At 35.8% G+C, this 19,409-nt stretch overlaps 1 protein-coding gene across 1 annotated transcript in view; it reads left to right on the top strand.

The window, feature by feature from the left end:
- The window catches only part of XPR1 (xenotropic and polytropic retrovirus receptor 1), a 223,282-nt gene that overhangs the window by 169,034 nt on the left and 34,839 nt on the right, over positions 1 to 19,409 (top strand). The window contains exons 10-11 of the mRNA XM_026001127.2: positions 1,119 to 1,290; positions 2,436 to 2,630. Coding sequence (XP_025856912.1) covers positions 1,119 to 1,290; positions 2,436 to 2,630 — 367 coding nt within the window. The remainder of the gene's footprint in view (positions 1 to 1,118; positions 1,291 to 2,435; positions 2,631 to 19,409) is intronic.

Raw genomic sequence — 19,409 nt, 5'->3', positions numbered from 1 at the left:
TAATAAAGAGAAATGTTTACAGAACAAATAGAATCAGCCAAGTCTGAGGGGAAAGAGCCATCAGTCTCCCATGCTGACTAGGTCTGTTAAATGAATATAGCTAGGTGGCAAGAGAGCTGTAGATTTAGACTTATTTTCTTAAAACTGCTGCTCAGTGAGAATTCTTTGTTTTAGGAGTTCATTTTTGCCTGTTTAAGATAGAAAGGATCTGACAGGGTGAGGATTAAAGTTGCCTTCATTCCATCTTCACTTTCCTCAGGGCCTCTCAAGGCATTCTGCACAATTGGAGCCTGTTTCTGATGATTACATTAGTATCTAAGTTTTCCTCTCTGCAATGCCAGATTTCACTTTGCAGTGCAAAACAGTCTTCCACAGAATAGGTCAGGATGAGTTTGTTGTAGGTCTTCTGTAAAATGGGGATATGAATAGTACCAGGCTCATAAAATGGATTATGAAAAATACATTATGAGAAAAATATGCAGCACAGATCAGTGCTCAGTACTTTTAATATGAATTCATTTAACATCATCTTTATAACAGTGGGATATGGACTGATTTTTGTGGCATAATTTCAAGACAAATACCATTATTACCATGCCATTAGTGAAATGAAAGTGACTTTGGTTAGAGAATAGGCAGGCATGCCTCAGGTGATGTACCACCCTTCCCTTCCTATCTCTTGTAGGCAGAAGCTTTGTATTCAGTTAGTGAGATGGGAGGAGATTCCAGAAATTATCATAGCACATGAGTCTCTAGCAAAATTTACCCTAGAGCCTAACACTAGACATCCTCTCTGTGCTTCTACCTTCTGCCACCCTCTGCTTTCAGCTTCAACTCTTCCCACCCTCTCTGCTTTCTATTTTCTAACTATAGCTATTTCTGCCTTCTTTACCCTGCTTTAATTTCCTTTCTTGGTTATCTATTCGACTCATTCCCTTCACTACTAATTCTCAACCTAGTCACTGTTGCCAGGTCCCGCCCTGTGTTTGTGATTGGTTTATTGGTTTCCATTTTATCAGCTAAAGTAATCATGCTGCATGATCAGACACAAATTAGAGAAATTTAATATGAATTTTCTTGTTTCTGTTTTTTTTTTTTTTTTTTTTTCTTTCTCCCAGTTTCGAGTATTTACAGCCCCCTTCCATAAGGTAGGCTTTGCTGATTTCTGGCTGGCCGATCAGCTGAACAGCCTGTCAGTGATATTGATGGACCTGGAATATATGATCTGCTTCTACAGTTTTGAGCTCAAATGGGATGAAAGTGGGGGCCTGTTGCCAAATAATTCAGAAGGTAGGGTATGAATGTGCATCCATACCCTAAACTGCCAGTGTAAACCAAGAAATACTGGGAATGAGAAATTTAAGATCATGGTGAAAACTCATCCAATGATATTACAAACTTAATTAAATGTACTTGGCACTCTTTTAGCAGTCTCTTTATCTGATATAATTTGGCTCTTAAATTATATGCTATGATTTTAGCCATACATTTGCCAAGAGATTTGCAACTTACACTTAGAAGAATTCTAAATCTAAAAAAAAAAAAAAAGTTCTAGTATATTGGTAGTTATATCACAAATGTTTTAGTGCCAGCAGTTTCCATCACAGTATTGCTTTATAATGAGCAAAAATACTGATTATTTAGGATTAGATCAGGTGCTTTGAGAAAGTTATTATAGATTCTTTTTAATTCTTATTAGGGATTTTGTTTTCTGTTCTGGCTCTTTTTCTCACTCTTAGTGTATGCCAAAGGTTCAAGTTATTAAGGAATTTTGCCTTATTGACAAAGACCAAATTTAGACAGATTATGTAATCTCTGACTAACAAAAGTTAATGAAGCCAGTGACAACACATTTTCATCAATTGCCAGCAGACCACAATTGTATAGTAGCTTGATCGCACTATAATGCATTCTCAGAATTTGAAGAAAAATTGATTTACCAGCTCCATTCTTCTCATTTAAAAATGCATACTCTGCTCTTCATTAAAAAAGGGTGAAGATGGGGAGCATGTACAACCCATTGCCATATATTATGGCAGTTTTGGAGTTCATGAAATTGGCTAGAGTCATCAGTGATATTTATATGTTGTCTGGATATTTCAAATTATAAAACTATTCTTTTTCCTTAGATTAGTGTACTCCTCCTGTAATTTTCCCAGCTCTATCACATTCCAATGAAAGTGATTCCAGAACAAGTAGTCAGAAATACGAGAGGACAGATTTTCCCTGTAGATTTACCCTGTGTATTAACTTTCTTTCCTTGGCTTAGCTATCACTAAAAAGTTTGAGAATATAATTGTTACAAAGAAGAAAGTGATTCTGAAACCCAGGCTTCTTGTTTTGATGGACTTAGTAGTGGTTATAATATATAACAAAATAATGTGAACTTTTTTTTTTTTTTAATTATAATTTTTTCTTCTTTGAAATCTTCACAGAACCGGAAATTTGCCACAAATATTCATATGGTGTGCGGGCCATTGTTCAGTGCATTCCTGCTTGGCTTCGTTTCATCCAGTGCCTGCGCCGATACCGAGACACAAAAAGGGCCTTTCCTCATTTAGTTAATGCTGGGAAATACTCCACGACTTTCTTCACAGTGACATTTGCAGCCCTTTACAGCACTCACAAAGGTATTCTATGATTGACTTTGAAGAGATTTTCAAAGCCCAAGGACTTCCCACTACTTAAGTCTGCTTCTTACTCTGGTTACTTTTCCATTTGTCATGCTCTTTTTTTCCATTGAAGTTTTAGTCCCCTCACTTATACTACTTTGTTCTTGAATACAATTTTAGTTTCATTCCACTGTTTACTAACAAGTACCATTAGAAAGAGTTAAAGTCATCCAGAACAGGAAGGATTTGTGATAATGTGTGAAATCCTGAATTATGTTTAATGTGCTCGGTCTTAGACACCTTGGGCTTTCATTTGGTTTTTTAGACTTCTTGTTCATTAATGAGGTTGGGAAATGCTAGGTGAAAAAGATTCCCTCAGGCAATCATGTATATTTTTAATCGCTTTCCTTCACCAAGTAGTAAGGATTGTTTCCAGCCCATTTAACTGCAAATTGAGTTCTCTGATCTCTCTAGTTTCTTATCTCCATAGCAACCAGTTATTACTTGAGACTGCTCTTCTGTTGGGAGGGGAAAAAAGCTTTTAGGTTCTGAGCCACATGCAGTCGGGCCTTTTGAATTTTTAACCTTTTTCCAAGAACTGTCAATCAAAGATCTCATTTTCTTTTACTAAAATACATTCTATCTTTGTCTGTGTAAATCAGTATCAGCCCACACCTTAGAGGCTGCACTTTCGTCTGTGGGTGGTAAAGTAATGTTACTTACTGAAATTATTATAATTATTTTTAAATACTTAAGTAAATTTTTTTCAGTGACCTTTTTTTTAATAGAAACACTGTAATTTTGGAACCTTAGCTAGTAGCTCTTGATTACTTGTCTAAAGTATGTGTGATGGTCTTGAAAGACCAGGGCTGTGGTATTTTGAGGGCTTGCCGTTTGGTCCAGTAGAACACTTTGTAACATAACTTCGACTTTTTGTAGTAGATTCTGCAATTACAGTAATATTGATAATGCAGCCAATAATTTTATCACTTTGTAGGCACTCTTGTTAAATGATTTAAATTAACTTAGTGCCTCAGTGAAAGAAACACATCCTCAAAGCTCCCATAATTTTAATTCTTGCTAAGGAAAGGTATTCTTTAGTCTGGGTGTGCATCATGATTCACAAGGTTGTTACTAGAGAATTTATAAGTCAGGCAACTGATTCGATACATGGTACCCTATGCCTTTCTCCCATCTTGAGTAACAATGTTTTTTTTGGTTGAATATTTTAGGATATAACTTATCTTTAACCATACTGATTCTATTCACTATGAAGCTGAAAATCTGAATTCCTCAAATTTGCATCCAGCTTCATATTTAATAACCTAAAGCTGGAAGCATGATTTGGATAGTATTGTGATCTTAAGACCTTTTTTTTTTATCATGTATTCTTCAAAGAAATTTTTAAACTATATTATTATTTTACCACTTTTATTAAACTATTATTTAAACTACATTGACTTTTTTTTTACATTGGCATTTTTAAGTTTATATCTGAAATTTTTCATCTTAAGGTTAAATAATTTTTTAAATGTAGTTTACAGTGTAATTTAAATAATATTTTAGATTTTAGATTTTAAAAGCTATGTTTATTTGAGAAGGTGGGGAGAGGGAGAGTGAGAGTGAGTCTCAAGCCAATTGCACTGAGCACAGAGCCAGACAAGGCTGGATCTCACAACCCTGAGATCGCAACCTGTGCCAAAACTGAATTGGACACTTAACTGACTGAACCACCCGGGTGCCCCTTAAATATTCACGTTTTATTATTTTTTTAAAGATTTTATTTATTTGGAATGCCTATGTGGCTCAGCGGTTGAGCGCCTGCCTTCAGCCCAGGGCGTGATCCTGGGAGTCCTGGAATTGACTCCCACATCAGGCTCACTTCATGGAGCCTGCTTCTCTCTCTGCCTCTCTATCTCTGTGTCTCTCATGAATAAATAAATAAAATCTTTCAAAATATATTTTTTATTTATTTGATGGGACACCTGGGTGGCTCAGTGGTCCTGGAGTCCTGGGATCGAGTCCCACATCAGGCTCCCTTCATGGAGCCTGCTTCTCTCTCTGTGTCTGTCATGAATAAATAAATAAAATCTTTTAAAAAATAAAATAAAATAATAAAGATATATTTTTAAAAGATTTTATTTATTTGAGAGAGAGAGAGAACATGAGCAGGAGGAGGGGCAGAGGGAGAAGTAGACTCCTCACTATGCAGGGGACCTGATGGGGAGGACTTGATCCCAGGACTCCAGGAACATGATGGGAGCCAAAGGCAGACCTCTTAACCAACTGAGCCACCCAGGCACCCCAAATATTCACATTTTAAAACTGCTGAAAGTTTCTACAATACACCCCATAAATATTCACATTTTATTTCATTTTTTTTTGTATTTTCAAATTTTTATGCATTTATCAGAGAGAGGGAGGGTGAGAGATCATGTGAACAGTCAGGAGAGGCAGAGGGAGAGGGAGAAGCAAGCAGGGAGCCCTATGCGAGGCTCAGTCTCAGGACCCTGGGATCATGACCTGAACTGAGGGCATCCTTAACTGAATGAGCCACCCAGGCATCCCAGATATTCACATTTTAAGACAAAACTGCTAAATAGGGCAGCCTGGGTGGTTCAGCAGTTTAGCGCTGCCTTTAGCCCAGGGCCTGATCCTGGAGACCCGGGATCAAGTCCCACATCAGGTTCCCTGCATGGAGCCTGCTTCTCCCTCTGCCTGTGACTCTGCCTCTCTCTCTCTCTCTCTCTCTCTCTCTCTCTCTGCGTGTCTCTCATGAATAAATAAAATAAAAATCTTTTTAAAAAACTGTTAAATATTTCTATTAAGTGTGTCCAAGTAATCTAAATATAAAAGCACAACACTCATCATGATTTGTTTTTTTAAAAATGAAGCAACTTGGGGTGCCTATATTTGGTTGAGTGTCTGACTCTTCATTTCAGCTCAGGTTGTGATCTCAGGGTCGTGGAATCAAACCCTAAGTTGTGCTCTGTGCTTAGGGTGGAGTCAGCTTGTCCTTCTTCTGCTCCTCCCCCTGCTCTCGCTCTCATGTTCTCTCTCTCAAATAAATGAATAAAATCTTTTAAAAAAAATGAAACAACTCTACAGTAGTCAAATTTTACATCTCTTTTCCATTGAACTTTTTTAAAATGTATTTTTATGTTTTGATCACTTTTGTTTGACCCATATGTATGTAAATTATTAATTTCCTGTTACTAGAAGATACTAAGAGACTTTTCTTTCTGTGTTGTAATTATCTATCATTACCCTAATTGTCATTTATAGCTGGTCAAAGTAACATTACAAATATGTTACAAATTTTAATAATTACCACATAAACATTTCTTATTGAGATAAATTTATATTACTTATTCTTTTTTTTAAGATTTTATTTATTTATTCATGGAGAGACACAGAGAGAGGCACAGACACAGGCCGAGGGAGAAGCAGGCTCCATGCAGGGAGCCTGATGTGGGACTGGATCCCGCGTCTCCAGGATCACTCCCTGGGCCAAAGGAGGCACTAAACCGCTGAGCCACCGGGACTGCCCTATATTACTTATTCTATTCCATTTTTCAGTTTTTATGTAAGTAAACTCTGAAAAACCTTGTTAAATAGCTATATACGTGAGAATGCAAGTTTTATTGTTGCTGTGTCACTCAGATTTTAGGCAAATCCTCAGTTATACACTTAAAAAATTTGCATTGTAGTTAATCATCAGTAATTTATTTGTTCTTCCCATACTTCCTTATTGGAAGCAAAGAGTTGAAAATAAACTGAAGAAAGTAAAGAATTAAACATAAACTAAATGAAAAAAGGATTTAACTAGCTAACTAGTCACTAGAATCATTCACTTTCTTTGTTTATAGGGAGCACTTTCTTTTGTTTATAGGTCCTACTCCAAAAAGCTGGAGTAGGACCAGTTATAGGATGTTTCATTCGAGATGCTCCTTGTTTAACTCAACGTGCTCAGGAAACAATTAGGAAAATTAAGATATTGTTAATTTCATTACGCATTTGCCAGTGCAGTATTTTTTGATACTTTATCAAAGGTATTTTTGATACTTTTATGCTTTATCTTATGATATCTTTAAATGTTTTTCTTTTTCTTTTAAATCTTGAAATTGCAGATTACACTCATCCATTTTATAGAGGATATCTGCATATATATCCCCTAACTAGAAAACCAGTCAGCCAAATTAGAAAAAGTTTTGACTTAAATTAACATATTTATATACACCCCTTTGTAAACATCTCAATTCTAATTCTAAGGTAGATGGATGAATGGGTAGGTAAGTGCATAGATAGGCAGATAGAATAATTACACATTCAGTATTACTGAGAATATTTGTATATCAGTTGTGCTCAGCACTAAAAATAGAGCAGCAACAAACAACATACCATTCTTACTCTTAAAAATTTATAATCTAGTAGGGGAAACGAGTAAAAATAGAGTAATTGGTTACACAACAATTGCAGTTGTCAATATGCTTAAAACTTCTGAACTTTATGCTTAGAAGTGGTTAAGATGGTAAATGTTACACTATTTGTTTTTGACTACGGAAAAAAAAGGTATTAGAATAGAGGTAAAGAAGTAAGCAGGGTATCATAATAGCCTACAGATAGAACAAGTCCTAACCCAGCCCCCAGTAGAGACTTCCGGAGATAGTAGTTAAGCTATCTTATTGTCTATGTTAAGGAGAATTTCAGTTATCCCCTTATGTGCTTTCCCCAAGGCTATGTAATTTGTGAGTGGTGGAAGAGTTTCTGTTTCCCACTTTTGTTGATCTTCAGTCTAGGGCTTCCAGCTCCCTCTCCCCATCAGACGGAACCATCCTTTTAAAGTAAAAATTATAGTATATATTGTTTACTTCCCAAATTTGTTTTAAGGATTAAATAAGGTGTAATGTGAGTGGAATCACATTATAAACCCTAACTTGCTACACAAATGGAATTTATCAGTAAATGAAATAGAATTTTCCTTGCTGTCTAGAGCTGGTATATGTGTGTCTTCTTTTATGGAAAATCTTTTTTAAGAGAAGCCCTTATAATCCCTTGGGTGGGGGCGTTATGCTGGACAAGTATCAATTAAGAATGTGTTTGGCTTTTTGTTCATGTAATACAGATGTTTACTCACTAAACTTGATTCATGTCCCACAGTCAAGTTTTTAAAAACCAAGCATTCTTTAGAGGGACCATTGGTTATATATCTTAATCATATCTGTAAGATTTAAAAAAAAACCACTTTGTATTGTTGATACATATTAAATATTTATATCATTAATTTATTTTTTCCAAAAAGCCTAAAACAGAGGGGGGTGGGGCGATTGGAAAGACAGCTCTCAGGGACAGTTGAGTGACGGTAGAATTTGGTTTCTGTTGTTGTTGTGGACAGTGTTCCCAAGAGAAAAAGTATCAGAAAGCATACACTTTAGAAATCATCCTTGAACCAAAAGAACAGATTTTGTATGTTTAATAGGGTAGATCTTTTCCTATTGAATTTGTAAGTGTTACGGTAAAAGATAAATTTTATGAGAGGAAAGTGTAGGAGATGGTGAGGTAACCTTGTTCAGATTCAGGGATCTGAGTCTTTTCAGAGAACTAGCCTACAAGAGTTACCATAGTAACTGCATTATTGGGGGCATTTTCGAAATTGTTTCAAAGGTTGTATCTTATGCTTCATGATTTATAGAAATGGAGGCACAAGGGTTACCTCTGTACTTAGAATCATTTTTTTAACAGGGAGGGGTTTAGACCCATTTCAGAGAGACTAATTATAGTATTTCAGCTAGTCCTTGCTTGTTATAGTAAGAAGGAAACACATTTTAAACATTTCAGTATATTTTCTTTTCCGTCATTAATTTTAGACACAAAGGAATTTAGCTCGCAGCCAATCTCCATATTTTAAGAATTCACATTTCATTACAAGCCTAAATTTGAAGCCAACTCCTACAAGTTTTTTGTTGGAATTAGGATTGGAGGAGACAGGAAAGTGTTTTGAATGTTTTTTGTGTGTCCTTGAGGTTTCTTGGCTTTGGCAAGAAAAAGCCTGTGGGAGGTACAATAATAGAAAAAGCCATTGTGTTATTTCTGACCCGTCAATGGGGAAGAGAGAGAGCACTTCATTAGATTTTCTGTTTTTTCACTTACAGTTTCCAACATTCTAAAATATTCATAAATTCTCAGTTGGTTTTGCTCTTTGCTATTTTCTGAATATATAGAAAAAACTTTATTTTAAAAATACCTAATATTTTACTTTAAACTTTTTTATTGGCATTTGCTAACAAGTATTTGCTATTAGACTTTTAAAAATACTTAGAAAATAAGAGATATCCTCTGCTCATTTAAAAGCTGAGTTCATTTATATTTGTTTGTTTGGTTGTTTTCCAGTGCCCAGATCCCTTCTAGATCCCTTCTTAACATTCTGTAAGGGGTGCTGTGCCCCCTAATGAGGACTCCTTAGCAGTAGTGCAGAGCCTTCAGTGCAAATAGTCATTTCATTGTTTTGAGTGAGCACACATAGTCCTGAAATGCTTCCTCTCTGGGGTATGGCCAGTATATTACTCTCTTTCTACCCAGAATAATAGGTTACTATGCCAGAATTTCCAAATTATTTTTATTCTTATTTTTATTCTTATTATCTTATAATAGAAACACTAATTTTTTTTTAATTCTCTAGGGAAACTTTTGTTTCATTAACTTTTTTTTTAAGCACATACACAAAAATCTTAAAAACAACTCATTTGGATAAATGCTTTTTTTGGCATACTATTAAAAAGTAGCTCAAATCCTTAATCCTTTTGAAATTTGATATATTCTGCTGTAATTTCTCTAACCTAAAAATGCAGAGAAGAAATAGATTTTTTTAAAAAATTTGTTATTTGTCAATATTGGCTTAAATTCTTCTGATCCTTAAGTACGAGATACAATTTGCTTCTGATTGTTAATTTGACTTTTACAAATATTTCTCAGAATGCTTTTGTCTACTTGGCATTATACTAATTTTAAATGGCTTTATAAATATTATACCAACAATTTCATTTATTTTTCACCTTAAATTGCTTTAAAAATAGTAATTATAGCTTTGAATAAATTAAATTTCCTTTGTATCTTCCTTGTCATGTTAAAAAAAAACTTTAAAAATAACACATATCTTTATACCTTGATAATACCATTTTTGTTGTCTTTTTTTTTTTTACATATAGATTTTATTTATTTATTCATAATAGATACAGAGGCAGAGGGAGAAGCTCCCTGTGAGGAGCACAATGTGGAGCTGGATCCCAGGACCCCAGGACCCCAGGATCACAGCCTGATCCAAAAACAGGCATTCAGGGCAGCCCAGGTGGCTCAGCAGTTTAGCGCCGCCATCAGCCCAGGGCGTGATCCTGGAGACCTGGGATCGAGTCCCACGTCAGGCTCCCTGCATGGAGCCTGCTTCTCCCTCTGCCTGTGTCTCTGCTTCTCTCTCTGTGTCTTTCATGAATAAATAAATAAAACCTTTAAAAAAAAACAACAAAAAAACAAAAAAAAACAAAAACAGGCATTCAACCACTGAGCCACCCAAGTGCCCCTGTTGTCTTTTCTGTATTCACTTTTGTTTTATAAAGTGCTCATACAACTGATCCATGTAGTTTGTTAGCACTTCTATACAAATTATGTTGCTTCTATAAAATTATGTTGTACTCATGCACAAAGCTTAAAGTTTAAAAATAATCTGTATATTGCTTAGAAACTGGGAAAGAGGCTTTGTGATGTTTAAAATAAGAAGTTGAACATTATAAATTCAACTTATGGAACAATTTTATCTAATTGGAAAGGAATTTAAAGATGTTTGCAAACAATTTTTAACTTTCATTTCAATTATATATAATTTTACATGAGAATATTGGTGGAAAGTATAAACATCAATGAAAATTATTGTGTCTAGGTATTCTCAGCAGCAAAAAAGAAAAATGAGTAGGCAAATGTATTATTGGGTATGAATTCTAGCTTTTTTCTTGGGTAGTAGATTATATATGAATCTCTTCAGAGTTTTATAGTATAATTCAATAAGTTTACTAATCAGCTATTGCTACATAATAAGTCATCCCCAAAACTCATTAAGTTTAAGGTGGTCATTTATTCTCAATTATGTATCTGTAGGTCAGCTGGGAATTGGTGGAACTAGGCTAGACTCAGTGGACAGCACTATTTTAGGCCACTGTGCCTGCTGGGCTTTTGGCTCTTCCCAGCAGGTTTGGTTTAGGTCTGTTCCATGTATTTCCTGTTGGAGCGGCAGCTAAAGAGGCAGTGTTTAATCCCAAGGAAAACTCTTCACATGGTACTAGCAGAAACAATTACTTTTTTTTTTTAAGATTTTATTTATTCATGAGAGAGAGAGAGAGAGAGAGAGAGAGAGAGAGGCAGAGACATAGGCAGAGGGAGAAGCAGGCCCTGGCAAAGAGCCCAACGTGGGACTCAATCCCGGATCCCAGGATCAGGACCTGAGCCAAAGGCAGATGCTCAACCACTGAGCCATCCAGGCGTCCCCAGAAACAATTCCTATTGCATAAATACATTGTAAGCCTCTGCTTGCTTCATCATCAAGTTACATGTCTAGGCCCAAAGGAAGTCTGCCCATCCAAAAGCCAAAGCAAATTATTAGGCCCACCATCAATGGGGTAAGAATCATGAGAGAGGACTGTTGGGGGTGGGGATGGGGAGGTGCTGAATATTTTTAAACTGTAATCTAATCTACCACAAAACAAATCAATTTTAACTGATTTTTTTAGGTGGAAAAGGATATAAACAATTTTGTAGAGCAATTAAACATGGCTAATAAACATAAGAAAAATGTTCTACTTCACTGACAGCAAAGAAATACGAGGTAAAATATTTAATCAAAGAAGTGATAATGCTTATTTCTATAAAGAATGTGGAGAGATGAACACACTCGTTCTCTTGATAGAGAATGGGCAGCCCGGGTGGCTCAGCGGTTTAGCACCACCTTCAGCCCAGGGTGCGATCCTAGAGACCTCAGATCGAGTCCCACGTCAGGCTCCCTGCATGGAGCCTGCTTCTCCCTCTGCCTGTGTCTCTGCCTCTCTCTCTGTGTCTGTCATGAATAAATAAATAAAATCTTTTTTTAAAAAAAAAGATAGAGAATGAAGTGGTAAGCAGTTGGGTAATTTTATCAAGAATCTTAAAATCATTCATACCTTTTGAACTTAGTAACACCCTTTCCATAACTTTTTTCTAAGAAAATAATAAGAGACGTAGGTAGAAATGAACTTATGGGGATGCCTGGGTGGCTCAGCAGTTGAGCGTCTGCCTTTGGTTCAGGTCGTGATCCCAGAGTTCAGGAATCGAGTTCCGCATCAGGCTCCTGCAGGGAACCGCTTCTCCCTCTGCCTATATCTCTGCCTCTCTCTCTGTGTCTCTCATAAATAAATAAATAAATAAATAAATAAATAAATAAATAAATAAATAAATAAATCTTTAAAAAAAAGAAATGAACTTATATTTATAGTATTATATAGTAAAAAGCTGAAATAATCTAATAAATATCCACCAATTAGAAAATAATATGGTACATGGAATATTATATAGTGGCTTGTCAAAAGTAATGCAAAGCACCTGCAAATAGTAGATGAAGAATAATATTATTAAAAGCTAATGTTTACTGAATATTTTTGTGGGTCAGATACTCTTTTAAGCATTTAACATGTATTAACTATTTTAATCTTCCCAGCAGACCTATGAGGTATTAGAATCAGAGCTAGACAGACAGTAATTAAAGTGGCAAAAGCACATTTTACTCAGGAACTGTTGAAGTAGAGGAAAAAGAGAACAAGGCTCAATTCTGAATATAGAACAGACAAATAAGGATTTATAGCCAAGGAGAAGGGTGGGGGTCAGTGGATGGAAAATTACTAAAAGGAAGCATCAAGGGTAAGGGGGAGGATTCTGGTTAAACTGGTTTAGCAGGATTCTTGCTAAAAGAAGACCAGAATGATTAGATGAGGGATGGAGGATAAAGAATTTGATATCTAGAGTGATCAGATATTGAGGGCTAGGGGTCCTCTCTAAACTGACTTGGTAAGATTATTGCTCCATCTGGGTGACATAGGCTTGACAGAGACAGACACCAATCAAATTTGAGGCCTAGAACGCAGTAGAGTTAGGTAAGGAGAGAGTCTTTGTCAGAGGTAAGCATTTGATCCTCATTTTACAGGTAAGCAAATTGAAAACAGGTTAAATTGCTTGCCAAAGTCATACATCTATAAAGTGAAAGAACATAGGTTATGAATACCAACAGTGTAGCTCCAAAACCAGGTAGCTATTAGGTGGCAAAGCTAGAATCCATATACAGATCTTGGGTTGTTTTTATTCTACCATACTGCCTTCTCAGTTTATAGAATGCTCTGAGCTCTTTCCAGAGGTTAAATGTTAATGTTAAATGTTAAATTCGTGGTAGACAGAAAGATTAGATAGAACAGTGTGCTATTCCTACGTGTACCAAATAAATTTATGTTTGAAAAAGCACAAGGGTATATGTTGTTAGAGAATAATTCAAACAGTTCTTTTTAAGAGGGTAGGCTCATTTTCTGATCCTCTGGTCCTAATGGCCACAGTCATGGAAAGCCAAAAATATTGCCAAGAATTGACTATTTCACATTAATAGTCACAGGCTTTGTATTAGTAGGAACAGTGTGGATCAGCCCAGAAAATTGAAAGTCATTCTTGAATTAGAGGGAAGCAAACACTAACATTTTAGTGTTGTTTCAAGTGATGGGAAAATGGTTTGACATAAATAATTTACTTAGAGTTGTATTATTTGTTAGGGTCTTAAAATTCACTTTTTAAGCAACACCTGAGGCAATTAGGTATTTGTTAAAGCTCGCTGTTTTCTTAATATATATGGTTAATAAACAAGGAATGTTGCCAGCATGCTTCTTAGAATGTAGTGAAAAAATATTAAAAGAAAGGAGTTAGCTAATACCTCATTTTATGGGTACTTTGAATGAGGTATAAGGTATGGTTTCTATGGATATTTTTAAAGGAATTTTTCTTATAGTAAACATTATTTTCTTCACATATAAAAAAAAAACAGTACTGCCTGCTACTTAAAGGAGGATAAAGCATCTACCTACTATTTAAATATCACGTGGATGTGTTGCATTTCTATGTTTCCTGTCATTGGAATTCTCAGGGCTGCCTCTAAATATTTTTTAGTTGCTTCTGAACAATAACCTTGGGCAAAATTTCTTTTAAAGGCAGAATTGTACTGCTTGCAACTATTTTATCCCTACTTTCCTTAAAGGAAATGAATATCCATCAAACAAAGTGAAGTACTGAAGAAGACAGAATTCCTGAAGAAAGTTGAACTGCAAGTCTAGGATCTGTTGCATAATCTTCCTCTTCCTTCTCAGTTATGAATATACAAACAGTCCATGACTTATGATATTTCAACTTAATGATTTTCAACTTTCTGACAGTGTAAAAGCAATACTCATTGAGTAGAAACCATACTATATGTTCTGAATTTTGATATTTTCCCAGGCTAGCAGTATGCAGTGTGATACTGTCTTGATGCTGAGGAGTAGCAGCAGCCACAGCTCCCAGTCAGCCACGCAATCACAAGGGTATATGACCAACACAAACCATTGTGTTTGTCACTATCAGTGTAGTGTTCAGTTATATGAGATATCCAGCACTGTATTATAAAATAGGCTTTGTGTTAGATGATTTTGCCCAACTTTGCGAGCTAACATAAGTGTTCTGAGCATGGTAGATGAGGTGTATTGAATTCATTTTCAACTCATGGTATTTTCACCTTAACATGGGTTTATTGGGATGTAACCATCATAAATCAAGGAAGATCTGTATGACTAGGTATATTTCCTTCCTCAAGAACTGAAAAAAATGATTTTAACTGATATTTGAAATCAATTTTTAAAAATCTTTCATTAAACCTTCTGTTGCAGAAAGTTAATCCACCTTGAGATACATCCATCTCTGCTCAATTTAATCAGGTCCTCTGCCAATTAGGATTTCCATTTTAGTGAAAGGCATAATTTTGACTGAGGGAGAGAACATGGGCTTTGGAGCTAGGTACACTTAAGACTAGGTTAACTTAGCCACTTAACTAATTATGTTACCCTGAGAAAGTGACTCAACTTCTTTGAGTTAGAAGTTAGTAAAATTGAGATAATAATTCCTACCTCATAAATTTATTATGAGAATTAAATTGTGCAAGTATACTGTAACTGATGGTAATTGGGTATTGGTATTCTTTCCATGCTCTGAAAGTATGAAAAACTCTCATGTAAAATATTAGGAAAGAGGTTTTAACTACAGGCATGGAGGAATTCAAAGTAATTATGAGTAGGTATCTGGATAAAATGGAGTTTATTTTTATGAAATTGTAAATCAAATGCAGGAAAACATAGAAAATCTAAATTATATGATTATAAAAGATTTTATTTATTTATTCATGAGACACAGAGAGAGAGGCAGAGACACAGACAAAGGGAGAGGCAGGATTCCTGCAGGGAGCCTGATGTGGGACTCCATCCCGGGACCAGGACCGGGATCATGCCCTGAGCCAAAGGCAGATGCTCAACCGCTGAGCCACCCCAGGTGTTCCAAAAAATCTAAATTCTAGATAAAGGACAACTTTTCCTTATTCCTTTGGTTCTTATTGAAGTATCAGGCCAAAATGTTTTAATTAAGTGAAAACTTTCAAACCATCAGTGACAGTTGTGCCATTTAAACTCTTGCAAAACTAAAAGTATCCTTTTTCTTTTTTTCCTTTTTTTTTTTTTTTGCATCCTTTTTTCTCTTTAAAAAACCAGAATAGGGGTGCCTGGGTGCCTCAGTTGGTTAAGCATCTGCCTTTGGTCAAGTCATAGTCCTAAGGTCCTGGGATGGAGCCCTGAGTAGGGTTCCCTGCTCAGCAGTGAGTGCTTCTCCCTCTTCCCCTCCCTCTCTTGTGCTCTTGCTCTTTCTCTTTCTCTCTCTCTCTCTGTCAAATAAACAAATTCTTTAAAACAAAAACCCAGCATAATTCAGAGTTCTCAGTCCTTGAATCCATTCCTTTTTACACTCTAAATCTTTCCAAGGCAGCAAGATGTGATGCTGTGATTCTCAAACTGTAGTATGTGTATGAATCACCTTGGATTATTACTTAAAAATACTCTTCTTGGGCCCACTTTTAGTCTAATTCATAGGATTAGAGTGATGACCCCAAAGTTTGCCTTTTCAACATGTGCTTCATGATACTTCTGCTGACTAATATAATACTGGTAGAATGTAAGGAGTAGAGATTGCAAATGGATGTGATGTTGAGCAAATATGGAAACTACTGAGTTTGAATACTGCTGCTTCCTCCTGTACTATTTGTTAGATCTTGGACAGCCAAGCAATGAATGGTAGGGAGGCAATAGAACATACTGAAAGCATGGGCTTTAAATTATAGCACTTGGACACGTTCCCTGATAGTAACAGTCCACACTCCATAAGAAGGTTCTAAGGAAATAGGTGTAAAGTTCCTAAGGGAGAAATGAGAAAGCAGAGCAGAGACAGACACTAACTAAAACTGTTACTCTCGTGGAAGTTTCAACAACAAAAAACACTCAAGAAAGAAATACCAAGGGTTCCTTACTGACAGCAAGTTTTATGTTTTCCCTATCAGCTTTTATTCTGCTTCAAGTCATTAGAGACGATTTAAACGTTTTATCTCTAATTATCTTTTTTTTTAATTTTTTTTTTAATTTTTATTTATTTATGATAGTCACAGAGAGATAGAGAGAGAGGCAGAGACACAGGCAGAGGGAGAAGCAGGCTCCATGCACCGGGAGCCCGACGTGGGATTCGATCCCGGGTCTCCAGGATCGCGCCCTGGGCCAAAGGCAGGCGCCAAACCGCTGCGCCACCCAGGGATCCCTCTCTAATTATCTTTAAAGTCTAATTTAAACTTTTTATCTCGAAGTATATTGATGCCAATTGATGAGATGGTTCCTAAATTAAATATTTTAATAGATGTTTCAGAAGTACGGGTAAAGTTTGAAATAACACAGGTTTTACTCCTAATACCCAATTTGAAAGTAAGGTATCAAATGAAGGTTTCTATACAAAGGCATTATAGTCTTGGACTGTTTCACTCTGAGACCAAGAATTGTTTCAGAAGGCATTTTTAGATCTGATATGTTAAACTAGTATAGAACGTTGGCAAGTTGTGAAAAATGGTGGAAAAGATTTTGGCATTCTTTCTCTCTATGCATGCCTATTATATATATTTTCACTTCCTTTAAAAACTGTTAATTATCCATAATGTGGAATATATATTGCTATTATTTTTATATTTCTGAATTATATTTTTGTGATCTATATTTGTTTTTTATTCATCTCTAATTACTGTACCCAACTATTATGGCTGCTGAAATCTTACCCAATCTTATTTTCATTTTTAGTTGATTATAATTTTAGCTTGTGTTTATGACTTAATTTTTTTTTCAGTTCAATTAAGAAAAACGTTTCTACCCATATGAATGTACTACCTGAAGCTTTCTTACGCTTAATAAAATAAGCACTTGAGACATTGTCAAAAGTTTATAGGATTCTTTCATTCCTTTGTAACGTGATTATGGCAAATAGCATTCCATTTAGTTAAATGAAATTGCCTCTTTGCAGGAGAAAGGCAGAAACATGATTTTTAAACAATTTTAAATTAAATTTAACATTTACTATATTAGTAGTTTCAGAGACAGAATATAGTGGTTCATCCATCAGTTGCTTACTTGAGTGCTCATTACTTCAAGAGCCCTTCTTAATAAGCCTGTCTGTCAGTTAACCCATCCTTCTACCCACCTCCCCTCCAGCAATCCTCCGTTTATTTCCTGTAGTTAAGAGTCTCTTATAAGGATTTGCCTCCCTCTCTGTTTTCATCTTATTTTATTTTTCCTTCTCTTCCCCTGTGTTCATCTGTTTTGTTTATTAAATTCCACATCTGAGTGAAATTATATGGTATTTCTCTTTCTCTGACCGAATTATTTCACTTAGCATAATACCCTCTAGTTCAGTTCCATCCATGTCATTGCAAATGGCAAGATTTCATTCTTTTTGATGGCTGAGTAATATTCCACAAAATACTTGATTTTATCCACTCCAGAATTATTGTTATTTGGTTATAAAGGAGTTGGGAAAGGCAGCAATCAATCTTTAATAATCACCGAAGAGATCATTTTATTATTGATGGGCCAGTAGATAAGAATTTTACAAATATAAATACAATTTAGTAATTGAATCGCCTTCTTGATTACCTCTGTCACATCTATTTTATTCAACAAACATTTACAAAACACCTACAGTGTGTTGCTCTGTGTTTGATGCTAGGGATGTATAAATGAACATCTTGCCTTTAAAACACCCTCTTGGAGCTCCCAGTTTGATAAGGGAGAATGACAAAATAGCACATAAAAAGTGTGGTAATACTGTATTATCAGTATTGTGTAAAGTGTTGAGGTGGTTCAGAAGAGGAATAGTTAACTCAATGAGGATTTTGAGGAACAGCCAAGTTTTATTTTTTTAATTAAACTTTATTTTGAGATAATTGTAAATTCACATGTAGTTGTTAGAAGTAATGAAGATCCCATATACTCTTCACACAGCTTTTCTAATAGTAATGTATGACATAAGTATAGTGCAGTATCACAGCCAGGATATTGACATTGATATAGTCTAGTACAGAAGGTATCACCATAGGGTGAGTTCCATCACTGTAAGGATTTCTCATGTTACCTTTTTATGTCATACTCTCTTCTCTCCTGCCCCCGCTTTTTTCCCTAGCCCCTGGCAATTGTTTATATGTTCTCCATCTAATAGTTTGTCATGTCAAGAATGTTATATAGATGGGATCATATAGTCCTATAGTCTTTTGAGATTTGCTTTTTTCATTTAGCATAATTTTCTGGAGATTGATCCAGGTTGTTTCATGAATCAGATTTATTCCTTTTTATTGCTAAGTAGTGTTCCATGGTATGGATGTACTTTAGTTTAACCATTCACCCACTGGTTGACATTTGTGTTATTTCCAAGTTCAGGCTATTATGAAGATAGCTTCTGCAAACTTTCATATACAGGTTTTTGATGAACATAAATTGTCATATTTCCACACTGAATCCTCAGGAGTGCAGTTAATTGCTGGTTAGTGTGGTAGCTGCATTTTTCTTTTCTTTTCTTTTCTTTTCTTTTATTTTATTTATTTTATTTTTAAAGATTTTATTTTCATGAGAGACACAGAGAGAGGCAGAGACACAGGCAGAGGGAGAAGCAGGCTCCATGCAGGGAGCCTGATGTGGGACTCGGTCCCGGGACTCCAGGATCATGCCCTGGGCCGAAGGTAGGCGTTAAACCGCTGAGCCACCCAGGGATCCCCTGTTTAGTTTTTTTAAAATAAAACAACAACAAAAAAAAACTGCCAAACTTTTTTCACAGAAGTTGTACCATTTTACATTCTTGCCAGCAGTTTATGAATGGTCTAGTTTCTCTGTATTCTTGCCAGCCTTTGATCATGTTACTTTTTAAAATTTCAGCCACTGATAGGTGCATAGTGATATCTCACTGTGGTTTTATTTTTTTTTTTAAGATTTTATTTATTTATTCATGAAAGACACACACACACAGAGAGAGGCAGACACACAGGCAGAGGGAGAAGCAGGCTCCATGCTGGGAGCCCGATGCGGGACTTGATCCTGGGTCTCCAGGATCGCGCTCTGGGCCAAAGGCAGGCGCTAAACCACTGAGCCACCCAGG

Source organism: Vulpes vulpes, chromosome 13 (genome assembly GCF_048418805.1).
Source record: "Vulpes vulpes isolate BD-2025 chromosome 13, VulVul3, whole genome shotgun sequence".
Classification (NCBI taxonomy): domain Eukaryota; kingdom Metazoa; phylum Chordata; class Mammalia; order Carnivora; family Canidae; genus Vulpes; species Vulpes vulpes.
The sequence above is the reverse complement of the archived record's forward strand: the minus strand, read 5'-3'. Positions and strand labels throughout refer to the sequence as shown.